This window comes from Perissodus microlepis, chromosome 5 (genome assembly GCF_051167445.1).
Source record: "Perissodus microlepis isolate ML-2025 ecotype Zambia chromosome 5, ASM5116744v1, whole genome shotgun sequence".
NCBI lineage: Eukaryota > Metazoa > Chordata > Actinopteri > Cichliformes > Cichlidae > Perissodus > Perissodus microlepis.
In genome coordinates, this window is record NC_140465.1 from 8,970,133 (window position 1) to 8,994,101 (window position 23,969).

Consider the following 23,969-nt stretch of genomic DNA (forward strand, 5'->3'; position numbering starts at 1 on the left):
TTCAAATATAAATGAAACGATTATTCATCTTAAAAGTGGTGTGGGTTTTTTTGTCTTCACACTGTTGTTTTAGCTACACATACTGATTATTAGCTTATTGAGTCAGATGATAAAATGAGCAGTTTGGGTTGTTAAAGATCAGAAATCACTAAAGCTTTTCTTTTTCAGTAATAATCCACGTATTAATCTCGCTAATTAACTTTCAATTTAGGAGCTCATTTTTTCAGTCAGTATAGAACCACCATATATTATTTTGGCCATGGCCTGTACTAATATGAATATATATATAATTGTGAAAAAATTCAAGCTTCAGCAACACTGAATACAATACAGAACCGCTTTAATGTTTGACCCATGCTGCAGTAGAAAAACAAAGCAAACAAAAAACCATACATCCACATCTCCTGATGAGGCGCCGACTAGGCCGTCCAATAGAAAACTTTTACACCACCATAAGCCAGATAGATCCACCTGTGGGGGTGGTTGAGTGTTATTGAACCCAGCGTCAAGCAATTTAAAACAGTTTAAAATGAAACTGAAAAATAACCCGAAAGATTACAAGAAAAAAAAATTCCTTCAAATTGTTTTGGGTTGTTCTCTTTTTTTTTTTTTCCTTCTTCTTTTTTTTTTTTACATCTGCAAGGAAAATAAAAAGCAATGAAAAAATAACGATATGAGGTGATGAAGGATAAAAACCTCAAGTACCTGAATGGTTTTAAAACCATAAGGAGGAAAAACAGGCTTAGTGTATCAGCAAGTCTCTTCAAGGCCATTTCAAATTGTAACCTGCATAAACAATATAACATTATCCAACCTTTATGCAACCAAAGAAGGTGTGGGGTTTATCACCTGTAAGACAGAATGAATTTATATGATACAATAACCACGTAACGGGATATATATTAATGAAACCGTCAGTTTCCTTAAAAAACACATAACTGAAGACAGAAATTTAGCTGACAGAAAAAAACAACCAGTAATGTTGCCTGGCATTTCAGTAAAAACATCACATTTCATCCTTTTTTATTACAGACAGAGGTGCTTGAATCTAACCACAGATGGGTTGATGTCAGTTGTCTCAGGAAAAGGAAGGATTGTGGCTTTTCTAGTTTAAAAGTTTATTTCCAGGGGGGCGTGAACAATTTTGTAGTTATGAGATTTAAGTAGTATTTCATAAATTTTGTCCGCATGGTATAGTGGTTTAGACATTCACCTAACATTTAACATCAATCTTCAATACCAGAAGGAGACGCATATCCTTCTGAGGTTGTGTCAGGAAGGAGAGCAGCATAAAAATCACTGTTAAAATTCAGAGTCTCCTTCTGTGCTTGGGCATCCCTGACCTCAACGTTTTGGATTTTCCTTTGGGACCACACAAACCCATCGTTAGGTTTATAGTTCAAATATGCAAAGCTGATGAATACTGAAGTAAACAAACATTTCCATAAAGAATCAAGCCTTTTGACTAACTACACTGTTGAACTAAATCACTGGATCACACTCCATACACAGTGTAATTTATCAGTATTATTCAGCATAAGATGAATAAGCTTTTCATTGTCATCAATCAATCTTCATTATGGCTGAAAGTTTCTTCACCCTCATGAGACTCATACTCTGCATTGTTACACGACTCATCTGCAGACAGGTTTTCCTCTTCTTGTGCTTCACTGTCAGAAATCACAGTGTCCTTCTGCGACTCCAGAGAGTCAGCGGCCTCTTCCTTTGCTGCCTTGGGCTGCATTGACCACAATTTTTGGATTTTCTTTGGGCACCACACAAACTCATCTTTAGGCTCATAGTTCGAATATGCATACTTGATGAGACGTCTGCGATTTGTCTTATCAAGTACAGCAAACATAAAGTAGCTGAGGACGCTGTCCCTGATGTTTGGAAGTTGTCCGTTGACCAGAGTCTCCTCCAGGAAGAAGCGGACCAGAGGGGCTTGGTAGTGATGGTAACCCAGGTTTCCCAGACACTTCAGGATGCGAGTGATGCGCAGGCTGTTGTGTGTGTGACTGTCAGACAGTGATCAGTCCCAAAATTAGATCATTTACAGCTTTTTGTCACTTTTACTGCACACAGATTTTTTTTAAACTCAGAGGTAGTTTTACCTGTTAAGGTTGTCAAATCTTTCTTCCCAATGCTTTGCTTTCTTGACTTCTCCAGTTTTTTCATCACACAACACGATACCATAAAAGTCCAACATGAGCTCGTACGACTTCAGCAGGTTTTGCTTTGCAATGCTGTGATTAAGAAAATCCTGAAGGAAACATTGAACCTCTATCAGTGTATAAGACATGTTTTAATTTTAAATCATAACTTGGTAACTTTCACAGGTTTACCGTAATTTCTTCCTTTGTCAGTGTACTGGCCTCATAGTTCACTCCTGGTTCTTGCAGTGGGAACAACCTTTGAGAGAAAATGTCATGACAAACTGGAACTGAACTTTTTACATCATATTTGTGACTATAGAGTAACTTACCACTGAATATATGTGTGCACGTGCTCAAGGCTTTCATAGTCTCCATACCATTGTTCATGGAACTCAGTTATGCTGACACCTGGTAACAAATACAAGTCACAGCAAATAAATCTGTTTGTAAATGAAGCTGCACAGATTAAGATTTATCCAGTGATCACTGAGGTGGCTCAAACTGATATTTCTGTACTATAAAATATCTTTTTCTGACTCCATGTTCTTGTGTGAAATGGTATTCTTCTTCAGGCCTCTGAAGTTATTCCAATGTCATGAAGATATTTTGAATACTTGGAAAAGATGAGATGAATAACAAAACAGATCTACTAAACTCTTTTTCTTGAATGAAAACACATTTATGTTATGTTCAGTTTATGGACATATGGGTGCTGGTAAAAGGCCTACCGTCTGGCACGGATCGTTTCTTTCCAAGGTAGAAATTCAGGTTAGGCTTGTCATCCTACTCAAGAGAAAAGAATTTGACCTGACAGTTCACTTTAAAAAAAATTAAAAATAAAGCAAGTGTAACAATAAATGTGTATGTACATACATTTGTATTCTTCTTCGTGTGCTGTGTCTTGATTTGGCTCTGCAGGGACGCATAAAAGAACAACATGTGTTTGGCTTGTGCTTAAACATGAGAGTGTGTGTTTACAGTGTGTGTGTGTGAGACTTACAGGGTAGTCATGTCTGTAGTTCTGCATGTCTCTCGCAGCACGTTCAAATCTGCTGAACTTGTACTGGAACACAGAGGATAAATGGAGTTCAGGGGTAACACTGCACAGCTAAAGGAGACATTCAGTAACCCAAAGATCATCCTTGGAGATCCTCCATCTTTATTTACAATAAATTGGTTTCTGTCTTTGTGCATATGTCATTCTGTGGCTCTTTGTTTTCATTTGTTGATCTCATATTGATTATTTCAGAGATATATTTCACAACACAAAATGTAGTCACCACTCTAAAAATGTTTCTGGTTATCTACTTCTTTGTTCACCATTGTTATTTATGTCCATTTTATTTTTCCCACTGATTTTAATCTCTTTTGGGAAATTTTAAATGTCTTCCTTTGGCTCTTTGTTGTTTTTTTGAGCCATCTTTGTGATTTTTTCTTGCAGGAAAAATCAAGAAATGTGAACAGAGCTATCACCTCAATAAAGTTCTCTGTAGGAGCCACTTAACACCTTGGGCCTGTGGGCCTGTGACAGGTGGCTCCTTTTATGCCTGCAGTAAATGATTTGTGAGCAGACGTGGAAAATCAAAGCACTTGTGACCGGCACTGGCTTACTTACATAGTTTGATGTCTGTCTGATCCTGCTGGGTGGGCTCTCCTCATTCGGGTCGGTCTCCCAGGTTGAATCATAGTCGCAGTAGAATTCATCCGTAGTGTGAACTCGATACTCTGTGCTGTCAAACTCTTCCTCTTCTTCTTCCGGCCATGTCAGCTTCTTCCCTTCGTCAACTGCATTTTCTGTGCGTATTTCAGACTCATTTGGGTTTACCATAGAAACCTAAAACGAATAAAGTAAAGAGCAAATCACGGTATTGTGCCATGTTTGTATCTCCAAGTTGCCTGTTATACAGTTGATCAATTCTTGTTTACGTTTTACATTCACAGAATACGAACTTAAAACGATTGGTGAGAAACCTGCATGATCACCCGTTACTGTAAATGTTCATTTCTTTACTCACATTTTCATCATCAACGGTCTCAAGTCGATCATTTTGAAAGTCCTCTTGGTTAGACTTTGCTCGCTTGCTCACGGGCACCCCATCTTCGTCTGAGGACCTCTTCTGTCCGGCACTAATAGCCTCTTCATCGTCAAGTGAATTCCTGAGTAGACGTGCGTTGTCGTTGCTTGTTTTACGCTCATTTCCGTCTTTCTTTGAATAAGTTAAAAATCTAAACAGTGGAACCAGTGGAAAAAGCAAGAACAGTAAAGGATTCCTGTTGCGCACTATCCAGTCCCAAAGCGAGCGAAACCCATTGTATCCAAACCAAAGCATTATTACTTTACAGCAGCGACACAGCACCGACATAACCCTCATGCGTGAAGATAATCGGTCAGTCAGTTTCGCTTTCCCTTACGCACTTCACAGAAAACTGAAACTAAACTTTGCGGCGACAAACATGTTACCGACCGCCGGCATCATATTACCGACTATTTACACGCTGCTGCAAATCAAAAGTAGACTAGACTTTAGTTTGGGAAAACTTGGTTGACGTGTAAAAGTTAATTTTCTTTTAAAAGTAAACTATGTCAGAAATCCAAATACCTTCACTTGGGCTTGTGTTATTTCACTGTTATGATATTGTAATGTGACTTGGCTGTATATCTAATTAATAAACCAATTTTTATATATTTCTATATTTATTCGTCTTATTAATGATCACGGTTTAAGTGTATGGGACATATCCCTTAAATTAAACCTAAACATTGCACCAGTGAAGGGGCTCAACACCTTAGATTTCCAAGACTTGGATTGAAACCCTATTTTTGCATTTAAAAATAAAAATTTATGGCGCTTAAAAAGGTACAAAGTTTACCTGTAATTGCATAAACAGTCAGGAATCCCCTTTCTGTCACGATCCTGGGTCTTTTGAGTTTTAGTTTATGTTTAAGCCGTTTCTAAGTTCATTTTTTATCATGCCTAGGTTGTTTTAGTTCTTTGTTATTAGATTCCCCTTGTGTCTTCCACCCATGTTAAGTCTCCCTTGCCCTTCATGTGTTTCATGTCTGTGTCTTACGTTGTCTAGTTCAGGTTGTCATGTCTGCGTCTTATGTTTCCTGTTTTATTTTGAAGAGGTCTGGTGTTCCTGTGTTCATTGTGTTTAGTTTTACTCTTCCACTGTGACGTCGTTATGTTCATGTGTGTCAGCTGTCCCCCATGTGTTCCCACTTCTCTCATTAGCCTCCTGTGTGTATTTAGTCTGTGCGTTCTCATTCAGTCTTTGTCGGATCGTCTGTGTTGTTCCCATGCCAAGTCCTGCGTTCAGGTTTTCGTATATATATCTATATCTATATATATATATATATATATATATATCTATATATATATATAGATATATCTATATATATATATATATATATATATATATCTATATATAGATATATATATATATGCGCTCATCATCATTGCCATGTTTAGAGTTTTGTTTGTTTTTCTGTTTGCCAGGGTTTTTCATAGTTTGTGCTTCCTTTCTAGTTTACCCAGTTTAGGTTATTGCTTAGTTTGCATTGTTTTTGCCCTTTTATTTTGTACTGTTCTGTTTGCCTTAATAAACAGCTCATCATCAGTTAAGTTTGAGTTTTAGAATGTCTGCACCTGGGTCCACCCTTCAAACTCCACACTTTGCACAGATAACCCATAATTTAGTCACACCTTCACCCCAATAGTGAGGTACACTCAGTAAATATTATTCCCTCCCAGGGCAGCCAAAGCTCGAGTAAACCTGCCTTTTTATATATGAAATCACAGAAGTTTTCCAACTTCCCTTTGCACTTGAGTCACATTAAATTCATCATTTCAATATGATTAATAGTAAATATTACAATTTGCAGGTGTCTAAAAATTAGATTTTTTCTGCATTTGATAAATTAGAATAAATTCAAGTTAAATTAGAAGAGTACTTTCTCTAGTCAGAGTCATCTTCACTGCAGGTGTCTTGATTAGGAGCCCTTTCTGACGTACATGACTTACAGACCATGTCCATGCCCTTTTGGCTAAAAGGCTCAAAGGACTGTTGAGATTAGCTGCAAAGTTCAAGCCTGTTTCCCTCTGTGACACTGTAGCCTTGTCACTAAAGACATGTTTGTCTGCAAATATGTGTGAAGCCTCTACTTATTTTTTTAAAAAGAGTTAGAATTTTTATATTCATGATAAAAATGCTCCGGATCTTTATACTATATTATTATCGTATCCACTGCCCTTATTCCCACTGTGGCTGTTATCAATGCAAAGATAGCATCATGTTTGCAGTATATTTCCATGGCTCATTTTCTACAGGAATGGCACTTGGATAGATGAGTGTCTGGACCTGAGTCGGTGGACAGCCTGCTCTTAATGTCTTCCCGTGAGAGATAACAGGTTGTATGAATTGTCCTGCTGAACAGAGAGATATGGGATGAGTACATCAGATAATGCAGTGCCATTATTTCATGAATGGAATTTTTAAACCAGCACAGACGCCCTTATTATAAACTCAGTTGCTTTTTGGGTTTATGGCACGCTACAATGAGCTATATATTTATGACAATATAACACTGCTTTGGTAATATTTGTTTCCTATGACGTGAAGTTCGCAAAAGGAATTGATCCGTACTTGTTTAAGCACTGTGTGAATTCATTTAGTGCTCCATAATGAGGCTGTTATCTCTCATACTCATTTCAACAGGACTGTTCTTTCTACCATTAGAGGAAATAAAGACTTGTCAGAATGCTACATCACTAACCTCTGCATGGCAGCCGATTCATTCGTGCTTACCAGAGCAGGCTAAGGTCCTGTATTGGCTGTAGAAGATGAAAACACAGCATAGTGATAGTCATATGTTCTGCGGGGAATGGAGGTAGTAACTGTGGATTTTAATGACAGATCTTAGGCTCTTTATGGCCCGCTTCAGTGCAAGAATAGTTTCCACAAATTGGATTGCCCTCCTAAAATAGATGGGAACTTTGTGAAAGTGAAATAAGTTGCAGCATGGAGCTAAGGCAGTTGGCCTGTTTTCTGATCGCGCTGCCGTGAACCCGATTAGCACGTGCGAAAATCCAACAGATGCCACAGGAAATCTCAGTGAAGGCCCCTCAGACGAGGGCCCTGCACAGTTGCACTGATACGTACACACAAACCACCTCTACAGTCGGCCTCACTCGGCAAGCGCGCAGAATGTAGTTAATGACGACAGCTAGGGTGGTAGTTGGCTCAGCAGCTATGTACGCTTGATAAAGGTCAACGCTGCCACCAGCTAATGCCTCACTGCTGAGAGTAATACTATAGCTGCAGGTAGTGTGATTACTCCAGACAGGAGTACTTCATAGGGCAAAATAATACAGGGATGAGAGTCCAGAAAGGGTAGCTGGTGATGCTGTGTTTCTTTAAAAGGCTGCCACGTATGTGAGTTACAGAATACACAACTTTACATTTAATTAGTGTGGATGCTGATTAAGCTTCTGTATTTGTTTGTAACAAATACTACTTGAACGTACAGGTGGAGCTACGTAATTGGTTTCCCCCATGTATAAGTCCTGGCAATCCTCCTGGCACTTAACAGCGTACACGATGTTACTCTGTTTGTGTCTGGTGACGCGATCCTTGGGGTGGACCAATTTTTGGCTCAGCGTGTTTTGGGGTTTAAAAGCCACAAGAGACATGGTGTTTAGAAAAAATCTGTCTCAACTGTTCCCATACTCCTGACACATACGGGATCACTACAGGTTTCCCAGCTTTGACAAAAGTCCAGCTGGGACTTTTGTCAGGTGCCAAAAGAAAGCTCCAGCTGATCCAGGAGAGAAGCGAAAACCTGTTTGTTTTGAGGCATCTCTCAAAACAAACAGATACAAACTTTTAATATTCATTCAGAAGTTTCCTGACTTTAAATTTTCTTTTGTCATTACTCAGCTTTTTCAAATGCACATTTTAAACATGCTCAGCTACTTTTCAACCTCTTCTTCTGTGTGAACTTCAGCTTTCAACAGTTCTGCACTTTTTTTCAGATGAAAAATTCTGTATTTTTCAGCTCATTTAACATTTTTAGCTTAACTTTAGCAATTATTTCATTTCAGCTCAAAACATTCAGCGATTTGAAAATGCATTTTCTACTTGTTACTTGTTATTAATCTCTCGCTCTCTTCCACAGTACATCCTTCATCCTGTCTCTGCCCTCTCCCGCAACCAGTCGCTGCAGATAACTTCCACTCCCTGAGCTTGGGTCTACCAGATGTTTCCTTCCTGTCAAAATGGACTTTTTCCTTCCAACTGTTGCCAAGTGCTTGTTCATAGGGAGTCATGTGATTGTTGGGGTTTACTCTGTATTATTGTAGGGTCTTTACCTTAAAATATAAAGGACCTCGAGGTGTCTATTGTTTAATTTTAGGTCTTCTTTGATACAGTGTGATAACCATTTTCATAAATCAGTCAAATGCAGTTTAAGTAAAATGGAGGTTAAAGCAGGATGTGCTTTAAGACATCACTGACATGGAGCTTCTGCAGGAATATTCAGAACCATCCCTCCTGATGACCACCGGTTTAAGGAAAAAAAGACGAAAGATAGCCAATATGCTCAAATTCGCTAGAGAAAAGGTGTTAGCGACTACAGCCATATTTTCTATACAGTGATGCACATGTATTACATTAGTAGAACATTTAATGATTTTTTATTGTGCTTTTCCCATAGAAAAGGTTTAATATAGTCCTGCTCTAATTTAGACATATTGTATCATGCGTGAGTTTCTAACTTCCAGTCTGTCCTGAAACTAAATTTAAAGTAAGAAATGAAATGTATACTCTAGCACAAAACGTGAAACAAACTAAACAGCCTATGCCGAAATCTTGCAACATCAAAGCGAATATAACTGTAACTGTTTCAAGAAACCGAACTGAGCACATTAGCACTTGTTAAAAGTCCTCATAGTCCTCTTAAAGTTCAGTAAACGAGGTTATGTGAGCATGCTAGGATGGACGACTAAACCTGTGCAGACAAGTTTGGGGCCGCTTCACCTGACCACACGCTAATACTATAGGATACACTTTCAAGCCATTTAGACCTATGCTGTACTCCTAACAGGCCCATGGCCTCTTTACACCGTGAAGACCAGTGAAACCCATGTGCAGGATGGCTCTGATCCTGTGCATCTGTGCCTCTGAGCAGCAGCAGCAGGAGCAGCAGCACCCTCCCCGCCTCCTCCGGGCACTCTGGATTTGAGGATGAGGACGCAGAACATCAGGACCCTCTCTCTCATCCTCTCAAGTATTTTCTACCTGCTTGTAGGAGCCGCAGTTTTTGACGCACTAGAGTCAGAAAGCGAGAGTTCAAGAAAAAAAGGCGCTGGGGCAGAAGCTGAGCGAGCTGAAGAAAAGTACGAGGACGATTTCAACGAGATCTAGTGAGTGGTCCATCAGACAGAGCCGCATCGCGCTGAGAGGCAGTGGAAGTTCGTCGGCTCTTTTTACTTTGCCATCACCGTTATCACTACAATTGGCAAGTATATAATGTTGTGGCTTGACTTCACGGTATTGTGTGATTTTTGCAGTAATTTTTTTTGACAGTTTGGACCCTGAACAGCAACTCATTGAAAATAGACACATAAACTAGGCCTACCTAAATGATTTTTTGATTGTGAATTATTACTCCTTGTAATGCTGGGATGTAGCTAAAGTTTTGTTTTGTTTTAAATTAGCCTATTTACAGAAAGCAAAGCTGTCCAGAAACACCTGCTGTTGTTGTTCTAGGTCCAAATTCTTGGATTAAGATAGATGTAGTTTGGCATTTTCAGCAAAATATCGGTAAAGTGATTATGTAGGCAGCTGCATATGTAGTAAAGAAGTGTGCAAAGTTTTTGAAAGTTTTTATTTTTTATTTTTTAATGGTAAAAAAACCCCCAACCCTTTCTTAAAATACTTAAACTACTTCTATGTGACAAAAAAGTACAGATCAGAAGCCTTAATCTCTTATAGCCACCTTGGGGCCTATCCCAGTTGGCAGTAGGCAAGAGGTGAGTACACACTGGATAGGTTAGCAGTCCAAGGTTGGCCTGAACAGACCTAAAGCAATGAAACAATAACACTTTTCAGTTACAATTTCTCACGTGCTGTCTTATTGGTCTGATATAAGCTCCAGCCTTCCTGCCCAACCTCAGACTGAGGAACAAAGGTCTGAGTGAAACCACCCTTGTAAGAGTGCACGCCCTGTAATGTTAAGAAGCTAAAGTGTCACTATGTTTTCTTACAGCTTGGTAGCTTCATATATTATGTAGAAACAGTTGCCTTTTGTTAATCACCTATGTCCTTACCATTTCCCAAAAAGCTGAACTAATTGCAGAAATATAAACAGGTTAAAAAGCTGATCAGGCTTAAAGTTAGAGAACCTGCTGTTAATGTCCAGTAAACACTTTTTATGTTAAGTTGTGGTGTGCAGGATTGAAAAATATTGGTATCAAGCCAATACCATGTAAATACAGGGCCAGTATTGGTGATACCAATACTGATACAGATACTTTTAACGATAAAGATGGCTTATGTCAGAGAGGGCAGTGAGATGAATGAGATTAATCATCAGTTTGCACATGAACACATTTTCCAGCTTTTTGTGGGGTTTTTTTTGGAGACCTGGAATGTAAATGTGCTTATCACTAAAGGACTTTCAGTCAGCTTCTGTTGTTTCAATGTGCTAGAGGCTATAAATAAAATTATGTGACAGTCAACATAAAAAAAGTTCCGATATTTTTCATAGCCCGTGTTTGACTTGTATTTTTTCATTTCTATTATACTTATTTATTTAACACAATTCCATGGACCACATACTGAACATAGAGGATAGAAACAAAGTATCAATACTGAGGCGCTAGTACTGATCTGATACCAATACCAGCATTGGTATCGATATTTAGATCAATCCGCCCGCCTCTAGTGTTAAGCATTCCCAAATAAACAGTGTTCACTTATCACTGTGTGTTCAGCCTGCTCTGTCACCAACCTTCTCTTTAGTTGCACCTCCCAAGTTTCTCAGTTTGCTATTAAGTGCTGTGGAGGTGACGATACTGGTATTAACAGAGCTTTTACACATGTACACCGCTAGCAGCTGCTTCTGGAAATGAGGTTAACGAGGACAGCATGATTGGACCAAACCAGTTAAGCTGCAGTTATAGAGAGATAGCCAAATGTTTCCTGGCACAGCATCAGCAAGCAGTTTTAGTGAGACTTATCTGTGGTTTAACCAAGTTTGCTCACATTAGTTTGAAGACTTGACTTTAACCTGCACTGAGTTATGTGTGAGTATCCCTGCCTTGCAGTGTTTAAAGCAGCAATATACTAGTTTGATGTCTATGGAGCTTTATGACTATGAAACAGTAGTACTCAACCTTTGACCTGTATTATTCTTTGACTTTGCAGGTTATGGCCATGCTGTTCCGTGCACCAATGCTGGAAAGGCCTTCTGCATGTTTTATGCGCTCTTGGGCATCCCTCTGACGCTGGTCATGTTCCAGTGCCTGGGTGAGAGGATCAACACTTTTGTGAGATACCTCCTGAGCAGAGTCAAGCAGGGCCTGGGCTTACAGAAGACAGAGGTGTCAATGGGAAACATGGTCCTGGTGGGTTTACTGTCTTGGGTAAGCACTTTGTTTGTAGGAGCTGCAGCCTTTTCCTGTTTTGAGGGCTGGAGCTTTTTTAATGCCTCTTATTACTGCTTTGTCACACTTACTACCATTGGGTTTGGAGATTTTGTAGCCTTGCAGACAAAAGATGCCCTCTAGAAGCAACCTACCTATGTGGCATTTAGCTTCATGTACATTCTAGTTGGGCTGACGGTCATCGGAGCATTTCTTAACCTGGTGGTGTTGAGGTTTCTCACTGTAAGCTCAGGTGAGCTTGATGGGAGCCTCCACAGCAGGGGAAGAAGAGCAGGAGTACAGGGAGATCGTGGACACTGGAGAAGGAACTGCTGAGGACCTATGTAAGGATGATGAAGATGAACTTAGCAGGCTTACCTTTCCCATGGAGGGCTGCAACAGCTTTGTCAGCCTCCTCTCTTCTCCTCCAGAGGAGCACAGACCTATTATACCCAAGAATGCAAGCCTGCCTGAACCCAGCAGACTCCAGGCTTTGTTCCTTTGCATGTGCTGTTGCATGGACGTTTACAATAGCGCCTCTCAGTCCCACTGTGACCAGACAAGCGGCCATAGCAACCCTGTCTTTTACAGTACCATCTCCTACAGAGTGGACCAGGCCCCTTGCAGCTTCTACACCGTGTCATCACAAACCTCCCCCAGCAGCGTGGCACTCTGTCTGGGCAAGAACAATTCTCACAGCAGGCGGAAATCACTCTGACTGAGATCTTTGAAGACTTGAAGTTGAAATAGCCTTTGTTTTGGATCTTTGTACACACAGAGCCCATAAAACCATCTGATTTTCTTTTTGGTGGAATAAACTGCCTCGTGCTTTCTTTGTTATGAAGCTTGTCTGATAAAATGTAACATATTAAAACTAAATATGCAGTTTATATTGTATTTACACTGAACATTACCAATGATCTAACATTTGAAGTATATCAATAAAGTATAGTTTATGCAACTTTATGGTTTTCCTTCACTATATCACCTGCAAAAAACAAACCAACAAATTAAAAAACAAAAGAAACAAACAAAAACCAAACACCCACACAACTTGAGTATGAATAAATTGTCTTCTCGCTGCAGCACTGTCTCATGTGACCTTTTATCTGACAGTTATTTCCAGTCAGTAAACTTTGCTGTTTCCTGTCAGTAGTGTTCACTTCATTGCTCTGGCTAGTTCCCCAGGTAAAAATGTTCATCTTTATTGCTCAGTTTTGGGGGACCTGGAGACGGACACATGGTAAAAGATGACTGAATGACGGCAGTAGCCAGGTAAAAACCAACCATATCATCTCTGTCAAAGAACAGAAAATGAGCCGTGGCACAGAAGTGGCCTCCAAGTACAAGCTGTTGTCTCAGATGTGTGGTTGAATGACACATTGCAGATTAGATTTTTAATACAAACCACTGAAACCTTCAATCTCATCTTATTTATCTGGGAAAAAAAAGATTTAATGGAAAAAGTTAAGGTGTTTATTAAGATTATTAACTCCACTGATTATTTAGAGTGAGGTCATTAAAAACGTTATGTAATATCTTCAGTGGATCTGAATGAGCTTTCCACCCTGAGAAAAACTCACTGATGTCAGGCTGTGATGGAGGTGGACAAAGGTGGGCATGTACCTTAAAGAAGGGGTTAAGCAACACAGTGCTATTAGTTGGATTATAGGTAGGGGTAGAATACACAGGTACATTTAATGAAATACTGCACAAATAAAGATTATCTATCTATCTATCTATCTATCTATCTATCTATCTATCTATCTATCTATCTATCTATCTATCTATCTATCTACCTATCTATCTATTTTTTACTAGAATAATTTCCATTTATGTGAATGTGGAAGGGGGTAGTCACAAACAAACCCAACACCAGCTGAGGGGCATTGTACCCAAGGAAATATTAGCGTAATAAACCTTAATTGTATTACAAATTGGTTGTAAAGGAACAGAGCCTTGTTACTGGAAAGTCAGAGGTGTCGGAGATTAATTTCAGTAGTTTATGTAACAAATAGAAGAACTGTTAACCAACATAAAGTCCATAGAATTAGATAAATTAGTTTATTATTATCTATTTGCCACTAAACTTACAAATCATTGCAACTAACTTTGGCCACTTGGAGAGGCAATCTACGCTAAAGAGCACCTCCAACTACTCACTAAGTGTGTCTCATTGCAACAAAAGCCAAAATAAAACAAAAACTTATTAATAACTCTAAAGAGTTTTTATTAAAATAAAAAAAACATATGGTTAATACATTAGATTAGACAATCAAGCTGAAATACAATGAAAAGGCATAAATAAAACAGCAGCAGGAGAAATTTATAAAGAGAGAAAAATGTTTATCATCCAGTGTTCATACTACTGTAGTCCAGTCTAGAGACTTCATGCTGTGATCCAACTCACCACTGTCAGGGCAGCCAGACGCATTCACCAAGGGAAAAAACCAATTCAGACTACAACAGAAAGACAGTCAGTAAATGTGTTCGAACAGTTAGTAGAAACATGTTAAATCCATTTTCCACATACCCGTAACCACAATCTGCAAAACAGAAGCTCTGATTGGAGAGCTGGGCGTTTCCTGAACACGACAGTGAGCTCATTGTACTAAAATGGCCTCAACAGTCACATGATCTCAATCCAGTAGAGCATATTTGGATATGAAAAATCTCTGAGGAGTGTTTCCAACGCCTTGTTGAACCCATGGTAAGGTGTACCTAACTGAGTGGCTGGTGAATGTGTGGGATCCATACCAACGATGGCAAACATCTGTCTTGTTAAATAAGCCTGAAAAAAGACACTGAGGCCCACATGCTGCCTTGTAGCTGATTTTTGAATCAGTACGGTGTCATTTTAAATCACTAATCTGTAACTGGCCTGTGCTCTGACCTCCATGTGGATCACTCAAGTCTGGCACTGCATAATTTCAGGAAATTGAAATAGACTAGCATTTATATCACACCTTTGTAGTCTTACTGACCACTCATATTGCTTCAGACTACAAGGCACATTTTAAGCATGTAATTTAGAACGAATAAATCAGTCTAAAGTGCCCGTGTTTGGCCTGTGGCACCCACTAAGGCACAGGGAAACCTTGTCAACTCCTTACAGACTTTTAGGCTGCCTGACAAGAGCCCATTCACAAGGGCCCACCAGCAGTAACTTGCATTTAATCCACACACGGCATATTTCTTTCCCTTGTTGCCATTACCTACACTAGAGAGCAGCATTGGTCTACGTATAACAAAGGCTGAGTCCTCACAGCTCTCCAACACTGATAGTTCTGTTTGCTCAGATGGTTACATATAAACATTTTATTTTATAAATTGTGAGTCCAACAACGACACTGCTTGCTGTTAAAACCATGTTGTCTGTGTTACACCTTCCAGCGAGTAAAACAGCTCAGAAACAAAACACTACTTCTGCGTGCTATCACCATTTTATAGGGAATTAAAGCATGACAGCAGAGATTTGTTTTCATCTGCCAGCATGAACTATGACACAGATTGCTGTTGTGGGAATAGACGCTCGGGCTCTTGATAAGTGAGCACAGGCTTTTCGGTCAAGCGGGCAGACATGTATCAGCAGCCAGCAGTATCACCTCTGATTTAGAAAGATATTTGTGAACCAGCAGAAAGGAGAAGCCTGAACAATGGGCTTTGTGGCAGAAAGCTCACCATGTCGTGAGTGATGAAAACTGGTATTTAATTTGCATAATTACTCCACAAATGGTGTTTCACTTTATTCCTTTTACGATGCATCTATGGCTGTCCCAACAATTAGAACCTAAAAGTGCTCAAAAGTGTCCACGCAGACAAGAGAAAAAAGAAAAAAAGAGGCAAATGACGGCGCACAATGACTCAGACACACAGAATAAGAAGCTTCTTTCAAAAACAGCAGCGTTTGTATGACGATTTCCTTTTATGTTACCTCGTGCGTGACTGCATAACAACACGATAGAGTTGTGGGTAGAGTTTTTTTCCTAGTCTCCTTTTGTGGTTCAGTTGAGCTGTTTGTACATGGCACTGCTAAGAAATATGATTTTGCTCCTTGTGTATACATAATGGGTTTTACAAATAGTGAGCTGAAGGTGGTGGTAGTGATCCTTTTAAAAGACCCTTTTCTTTGTGAGTCCAGTTTCAATGTACATTCAAGCATGCTTGCCCATATGCTGTTTACATTTATAATGGAGTTCTGTAGGAAGTCCAGTCATTTGGGTTTTATGCTTTGTGTAATGACAGCGATTCTCCTATGAGCTCTGCCTACATCTGAAGTGTTTGCACAGTAATACTAAAGTTGATTAAAAAAAACCTCTGTCACAAAAGGGTATTAACTTCCTGTTAACATCACCATCGATTGACTACAGTGTTGAATTCTACCATCAAAGCTGTACTCGGTCGTACTGTTTTGGCTCAGGCCTGATCGAGTGGGTGAATTATTCATTAGATTGTTAGATATTTAAGTCATTTCTGTATCATGCTGTAAGGTCTTTCATGTGTAGTTGCATGGTAGGAGATACAAGATTAAATCAGAAACGAGCCGTCGGTTCAAGCAGAGTGCAAGCCGACCTTTTCGAAAGGGTAAATATGGCTTTAATATGGCAGAAATATTGGCTGTAGGTTCATAATAGAAGCAATATGCAAATAAAGTATTTATGAATATACAAATAGACTGAACCAATAGTGGCTGCTGCGCCCCACATTCACAGTCTTTCAGGAGGAGCTGGGAGATTATGAGTTATTTTCTCGGATGTGCATCTGAATGGAAAATGTATTCTCTCTGCATTCTCACAGTGAGCACAATGAAAGATTAAGGAAGTAAAGACAAGTGTCATATTTATTCAGATTAATTAAATAAGTAGAAATTGGGATTCAGTTGGAGAGCACTGAGAAAACAGACATAATAGAAGTTCATTGGTAGGGTAATTGCTCATTAGTTTTAATTTCCAGCCAATTTACTGCTTGTGTCGAACAGGGTGAAAAGGCTGTTTTTACTCAGTGGTTGTCTCCTCCAATCAGATGCTATGTTTGACACACTGTGTCTCTTTGACATTTTGTGTCAAAGGGATCACACTGCTTGATTAATTGCAGTTTAATTTAGGCCTTAAAGGAGAGTTTGAGTCACCCCTTAATTATCAGGGATGCATATCTGCAATAATGGCATCTAAATTCATGAATTCATAGGAAGGAAGTTGAATTGAAGAGCATCAGTCTGTGTTTGCTGTGCAAAGGCTAAACGGCCATTATAAGTAGCCACATTGTTGCATTGTGAGTGTTTCACTTGTGAGGCAACAAGCTGTCAAGCTCTTCTTCCTGCTTTGACGTAAAGTGGGCCCCGTCCTTGTGTGCCGCTGCAAGAGAACCCATAACATTGTCACAGATACGTGTGTCAAACCTTGGTGAGTCAAAAGCAGTGACCACTCTCGCTAACCTCTGATGCTAACCCAGTCATTGTGGTATATGAGCAGGCCTGAAACACGACAGCTTCAGAAAAGAGATTCGAAGGTTACTTTCAAGTGGTAAAGAGTTAAGGTTCCAAGACTTTGATTATCCAACTTTAAGTCCTGTGCCATGACCATCATCGGCCTTCATCAGCAAATACCTAGCATTTAGCTCAAAGCACCATCAGGGCTTTAGAGCACATCTGTAGACTCTGAGTTTTGTTTCTAACATAACTTGTGTAATGGTTATTGCATAAGAGGCCTGGCAACATAAAATGAGACTTGCTCATTTTGTGTTGCCAGTAAAAGAAATTTCCAGTGATTCACTCTTTTGTTTGAAGAACAGCATGTAAAATTATCAAGGTTGGCCGTTATCCATTTCCTGCTCACTCGTACCATTTAACAAGACAACATCTTCTCTAAGCACGAGGCTTCCTGCCTAAACAGTGGCTTGGAGAGAGATGGGAGATAGAGAAAGTAATAAATGGTAAAGAGGAGCTCTTATTCTTCTTGGACAATACGTCTGCAGCCATGAAACAAGGCTCTGGCCACTGGCAGATTAATGCCTACATATAAGCATCTTCACTATGTTTGAGTGCTATTCTGCTGGAGGACGGCTTATAGAAGTGAATACGTCAGACGTGAATTCAAAAGCATCTCATAAAGGGAGCGAGAGATTCTCAGCAGTTTATAACAGCATAGCTGCTCTGATACAAGGACGTTTGTCTGTTCTACGAAAATCTATGGCTGGTGGTCTCTCTGTATTGTGCGGGTCACACTTATCTCCTGTCCAGCAGGGCTGTGTTATTCTCATTACGTGCAGCTCTACATAAAACTTGCACAAATGTGCTCCCTCCTGTAACTAAGACTGATTCAGAAGTTGCAGTCGGAGCAGAATTTGAATGAATGAGATAAGGCAACAGAGGAAAATGCAACACAATGGCCCTCAGTGCCGTTAGATAACAAATGTATCCTTTTTTATTTTTTTATTTTTAGTCACACTGTGAAGGGAGAGAAAGGAAAAGAGGTCCCTCATAAAGAATAGTTCCCAGTGGAGATATGAAAGCCAATTTATTCATAGTTCTTTAGTTCAGCAGATTGACAACAGAGTGATTTGCCACATCTGTTAATCTTCCTAAATGAGCAAGTTGTCAGATCTTTGCTACGGCCCCTGCACTAAATAATTTACAACACTGCACTTCAGCTTTATTCCATTTTCCTCTTCTTTTCCTACTGTCAGCTGTGAGAAGCCCATATCACTGTTACTGTATCAGGAGACACTTCTGTATTTTCCATCATATAGAGGAATGCTCATTAAAAAAGTGGCAGTTTGGGGGGATGAAGAAAACAAAACAAAACAGCAAAACAAATAGAAACAATAAGAAAAAGGAAGTTTTGTTTTGCCATTTAGGCCATTGTCTAAATGGTGCATTAAAAGTAATGCATTTAGCAGTAATAGCTACCAGTGCAGTATAGCACACATTCATTCTTCTTTTAAGACCTTTTTAAGCCTCTTAGCCAATTAAAGTCATCATCTAACTCTGCGGGCCATTTCATTGTCCATCATACAGACAGTTTACCTGCTCTGGGAATGTGAATGATGACGACAGCAGCAGCCGTCAGGTGAAATGGTTTCTTTTGAACTATGGCTGCTGTTTATCGCAACACTATTTCCTGCTTCCAATGCTCACATTTTTTTTCCATTCCCAGATATAATGATTTTAATATTCCATTGACTGTGTCTTTGCTGGTCTGCTGAGCAGGAAGCAGACGTTTCCATCAGCAGAGCTGCGCCTGGCATTCATCATCAAAGGTCTGCCCAGGAAAAAGACAGCTCTATACTCATCTGCATCTGCTTGGTATGCCAACCGGGTGAACATCCACATCATCCTACCCACACTGTTATTTCTGATTAGCATATAATGCATCAATTACTTCACTTTCACTAAACAGAAAGGCTACGACAAGTTTTGTTTCCAAGGCAACTATGAAAAGTGCTGGCGGCAGGAGTAAATTAGTTTGGCAGCAGAAGTTGTATTGCGACGGCACGAGCCGAATATGGGGCAGCAATTGTTGTCCGTCACAGCTGATCCAAACATATGGAATGTGATAAGGGCGTGCACTCAGGACAGAGCAGTTTAGCTTAACAAAATAAGGCAGGCAAACGCACATAAAGACAAACACAGGGGGATTTCACTGCTTATGACAATCCACTTCTTCACCAGCTATCGAGGAAATAACATACAGGGAGTGCAGAATTATTAGGCAAGTTTTATTTTTGAGGAATAATTTTATTATTGAACAACAACCATGTTCTCAATGAACCCAAAAAACTCATTAATATCAAAGCTGAATGTTTTTGGAAGTAGTTTGTAGTTTGTTTTTAGTTTTAGCTATTTTAGGGGGATATCTGTGTGTGCAGGTGACTATTACTGTGCATAATTATTAGGCAACTTAACAAAAAACAAATATATACCCATTTCAATTATTTATTTTTACCAGTGAAACCAATATAACATCTCCACATTCACAAATATACATTTCTGACATTCAAAAACAAAACAAAAACAAATCAGCGACCAATATAGCCACCTTTCTTTGCAAGGACACTCAAAAGCCTGCCATCCATGGATTCTGTCAGTGTTTTGATCTGTTCACCATCAACATTGCGTGCAGCAGCAACCACAGCCTCCCAGACACTGTTCAGAGAGGTGTACTGTTTTCCCTCCTTGTAAATCTCACATTTGATGATGGACCACAGGTTCTCAATGGGGTTCAGATCAGGTGAACAAGGAGGCCATGTCATTAGTTTTTCTTCTTTTATACCCTTTCTTGCCAGCCACGCTGTGGAGTACTTGGACGCGTGTGATGGAGCATTGTCCTGCATGAAAATCATGTTTTTCTTGAAGGATGCAGACTTCTTCCTGTACCACTGCTTGAAGAAGGTGTCTTCCAGAAACTGGCAGTAGGACTGGGAGTTGAGCTTGACTCCATCCTCAACCCGAAAAGGCCCCACAAGCTCATCTTTGATGATACCAGCCCAAACCAGTACTCCACCTCCACCTTGCTGGCGTCTGAGTTGGACTGGAGCTCTCTGCCCTTTACCAATCCAGCCACGGGCCCATCCATCTGGCTCATCAAGACTCACTCTCATGTCATCAGTCCATAAAACCTTAGAAAAATCAGTCTTGAGATATTTCTTGGCCCAGTCTTGACGTTTCAGCTTGTGTGTCTTGTTCAGTGGTGGTCGTCTTTCAGCCTTTCTTACCTTGGCCATGTCTCTGAGTATTGCACACCTTGTGCTTTTGGGCACTCCAGTGATGTTGCAGCTCTGAAATATGGCCAAACTGGTGGCAAGTGGCATCTTGGCAGCTGCACGCTTGACTTTTCTCAGTTCATGGGCAGTTATTTTGCGCCTTGGTTTTTCCACACGCTTCTTGCGACCCTGTTGACTATTTTGAATGAAATGCTTGATTGTTCGATGATCACGCTTCAGAAGCTTTGCAATTTTGAGATTGCTGCATCCCTCTGCAAGATATCTCACTATTTTTGACTTTTCTGAGCCTGTCAAGTCCTTCTTTTGACCCATTTTGCCAAAGGAAAGGAAGTTGCCTAATAATTATGCACACCTGATATAGGGTGTTGATGTCATTAGACCACACCCCTTCTCATTACAGAGATGCACATCACCTAATATGCTTAATTGGTAGTAGGCTTTCGAGCCTATACAGCTTGGAGTAAGACAACATGCATGAAGAGGATGATGTGGACAAAATACTCATTTGCCTAATAATTCTGCACTCCCTGTAATGTCTTCAATAAACATCCCCACTTACTTACATCCGTACTTAAGACGGATTATATGACTTTACAGCATCCTGCTATAACAGCTTAACACTTGACACTAAACGGCTTTTTACTGCAGTTGTCTTCACATATGGACATGTTGTTTTCATAGAATAAAATCTAGCTTCTGAGGCAGACAAACAGAGCCGGGGTGGAAGTGCGTTAAACCTGCCGTCTATACGAAGGCCACCAGATGGCGATAGCTGAGGTTGCATAAAGACTTCCGGTTGTGAAAAAGCTTATGGGAAAATGACTTTCTGTCTTCACCCCTGTAATCACTTTCATGATGAGTTCATGTCACTCATTTAGGGTCATGTTGAAAAAATGTAGGGTTTATTTTTAAAACCTCCGTCATACCATGTTTTAAATGGAGCATGGTCTGTGTTATGAAACCACACACTCATTGGGCAATGGCTTGTGACTGATAAGTTGTTGTCTAATGAAAGTGTTTTTTAATTGGCTAACAGCCCTTCCCTTTATTGTCACATCTGTTTTTTTTTCTTTCTTGTTTTGTTTTGCAACCATGATGGTGACAGCTGAAACTCTCACTAGGCTTCAAAATGAGACTTCAGACACCAGTGGGTTATGCCACGATAGCTATGTCCATCTGTTTATAGTTGTGTGTAGTTACTGTGCGTATCATATGAAAGTCAGAGAGCGGTGTATAAGGTGTATAAGAAATGTAAGGTTTTTCCACAGAATACAAATACAAGAATAGAGAAGGGTTGATATGGAGACTGCACAAAGAAAAGAGCACTAAAAAAAGAAAATTTAATTTAATCAAAAGCCTTTTGCAATATCAGTGATAACCAAGCTGTCTGTGGGGAAAGTAGGGTGCAAGAAAATACCAATCAGCCGCAAACAGCAATTAAAGCAGGTAGGCTGGTGTTTCTAAAGTCCTAAAATCCATTTCCAAAATATTTTACTATTGATTTGCTTGCAAATTGCTTGCAGGTGATTGCCAATGGTGGAATAGATATGATTTGTAATCTGATGAAACCAGAAATGCAACAGGCGAGCACATCAGTACTAAATGACACTGATTTAGTACTGACATGTGTTGCAAATGCGCTTCCTTTGCCTTTGATTTTCAGAGGTGAGCTCTCTCTGGGGTAGCATGGCTACTGCTGCGCGTTCAGTTAATTCAAACACCTGTAGTCTCATTCTCTTCATACCGCTGCTTACTCTTCCCTCTATCCTCTCCGGGATGCAGTCGTTCTCGCTGTTTATATAAGGGGGGAATACCACATGACAGCCTTACTTGTTTGTAACTTCTCAAAAACTGTCCTTGAGCAAGACATTGAATTTCTATGAGCTACAGAGGTGCCGCTCATGGCATGAAAAAATGCAAGAAAACAAAGCTTATGGTTGCAGCCCTGTACTGCTTTATCCTAACAGCATTTAAATGATTACAATGTAAATATAAAGGTTTTTCTTAAAGGCCTGCACACATTCAGTAATGGGAATAATGCTCTGTTAGCAGCTAGGATATTTCTAATAGATGTTCAAAGTACTCGGGAGATGATTTTTTGTGGGTTAAATAACCCATTTTTTTCTCAAGCACCAATAATTCAATATCATTCATGTTTGTCCCTGCAGTACAAGGACAAACATGTGTTTCCCTGACCTTTATATTGTACCGAGGGCAGCAGCAAGTTAATAATACGTGCATTACTCACTAAGTTGTTATTTTACCCTAAAAGCTCTCCTGAGACACATGCTTGCTTTGTTTTATGGAGGTGTTAAGAGGAGGGTAAGAGCTTAGTGTCAGGTGCCTAAAAATTCCTTCATATTAATACCACTAACTTCTACCCTTCATTACACACCTCTTTAACCATGGATGCTATTTTTATACAGGTATGATGCTGTGCTTTGGCTGATTGATTTTATTTGCACATTTTCAACTAAGTAGAGTGTTGTAGTGTAAAATCAAGGTGGGCTTTTATCAGGATATGAGCGCTGTACTTAAAAAAGACACTTTTTGTTACATTTTCTCAAGCTGACAGGAAAAAAATGCATTTCCACCAAAGAAGTACTGGCTGTCTCATCAGAAGCTCTAATATGATGTGTTAACTCTAGTTTTTTCGGCCAACTCTTTAAAGGTGATAGAGTGCACTGAAGAAGAGTGTTAGCCAGGGCCCACAGTTCATTATCACCCTTGGTCCCAAAGTGGAACTTTCCTGCTATGTTTGAATCAATATTGAATACATCCTTCAAACTATTTTTAAATATTGATTTCAGACACAATATCTGTAAATATCTCAGCAATAATTCAGTGCATAAAATGACAGCAATGGCTATGATTAATGTGTAAAATCAGGCAGTCCAATCAATAGATATGTCATGACATATGAACTGCAAATCTACTGCTTGTTTTCTTGCATCACGTCTGAGGCGTGTGACTCACGCTGGCTGTGCACGCCTCCCACTCGAGCATCAATCTCAAATCTGAAGTCTCTTGTTTTCTCTCGATCGGAGAAGGATGAGGCATCTGAATTAAAGATGGGCTTAAGACACACCATCTCTCATCATCCTTAAACAGCTTTGCCACCTGCAGAGACACTCTAACTCGTTCACTCTACCTGACAAAAATATGGACGAACACACAGGAAGCGCAAGACAGGAGTTCTGGCAATTGCAGCAGAGGAGTGCTGACTTGGTGGTTTTTTTTTTAAAGATTTGTGGTTATGTGACTAGAATTTAATAGTTAATCATGCAGTCTACTGTAGAAGGTCAGAGTTAGAATAAAAACTTGATCTTGAGCACAGTGGTGAGAGCGCACATGTCAGGGGAACACAGTAAACAAACCTTGACAGGGATGGGAAAATCCCAATTATAAAATTCCTCCTTTGACATAATAACTGTTTTAATTGTTC

The 23,969-nt window shown here is 39.7% G+C and overlaps 2 protein-coding genes across 2 annotated transcripts; one reads left to right on the forward strand and one right to left on the reverse strand.

Annotated features, from left to right (window-relative positions):
* Window positions 1-323: 323 nt before the first annotated feature.
* LOC146386546 (uncharacterized) lies at window positions 324-4,561 on the reverse strand. Its single transcript, XM_084927686.1, has 9 exons — window positions 4,172-4,561; window positions 3,772-3,990; window positions 3,157-3,219; window positions 3,030-3,068; window positions 2,885-2,939; window positions 2,486-2,564; window positions 2,346-2,412; window positions 2,115-2,263; window positions 324-2,018 (listed from the first exon to the last, which is right to left on the reverse strand). The coding sequence occupies exons 1-9, from the start codon at window positions 4,526-4,528 to the stop codon at window positions 1,568-1,570; spliced, it is 1,479 nt and encodes a 492-aa protein (XP_084783812.1). The 5' UTR covers window positions 4,529-4,561; the 3' UTR covers window positions 324-1,567.
* A 4,840-nt stretch (window positions 4,562-9,401) lies between these two features.
* Window positions 9,402-12,521, forward strand: LOC146386547 (potassium channel subfamily K member 9-like). Its single transcript, XM_084927211.1, is given in 3 exon segments — window positions 9,402-9,675; window positions 11,586-11,867; window positions 12,187-12,521. Coding segments are annotated over 3 exon segments (891 nt in total).
* The last annotated feature ends 11,448 nt before the right edge of the window (window positions 12,522-23,969 follow it).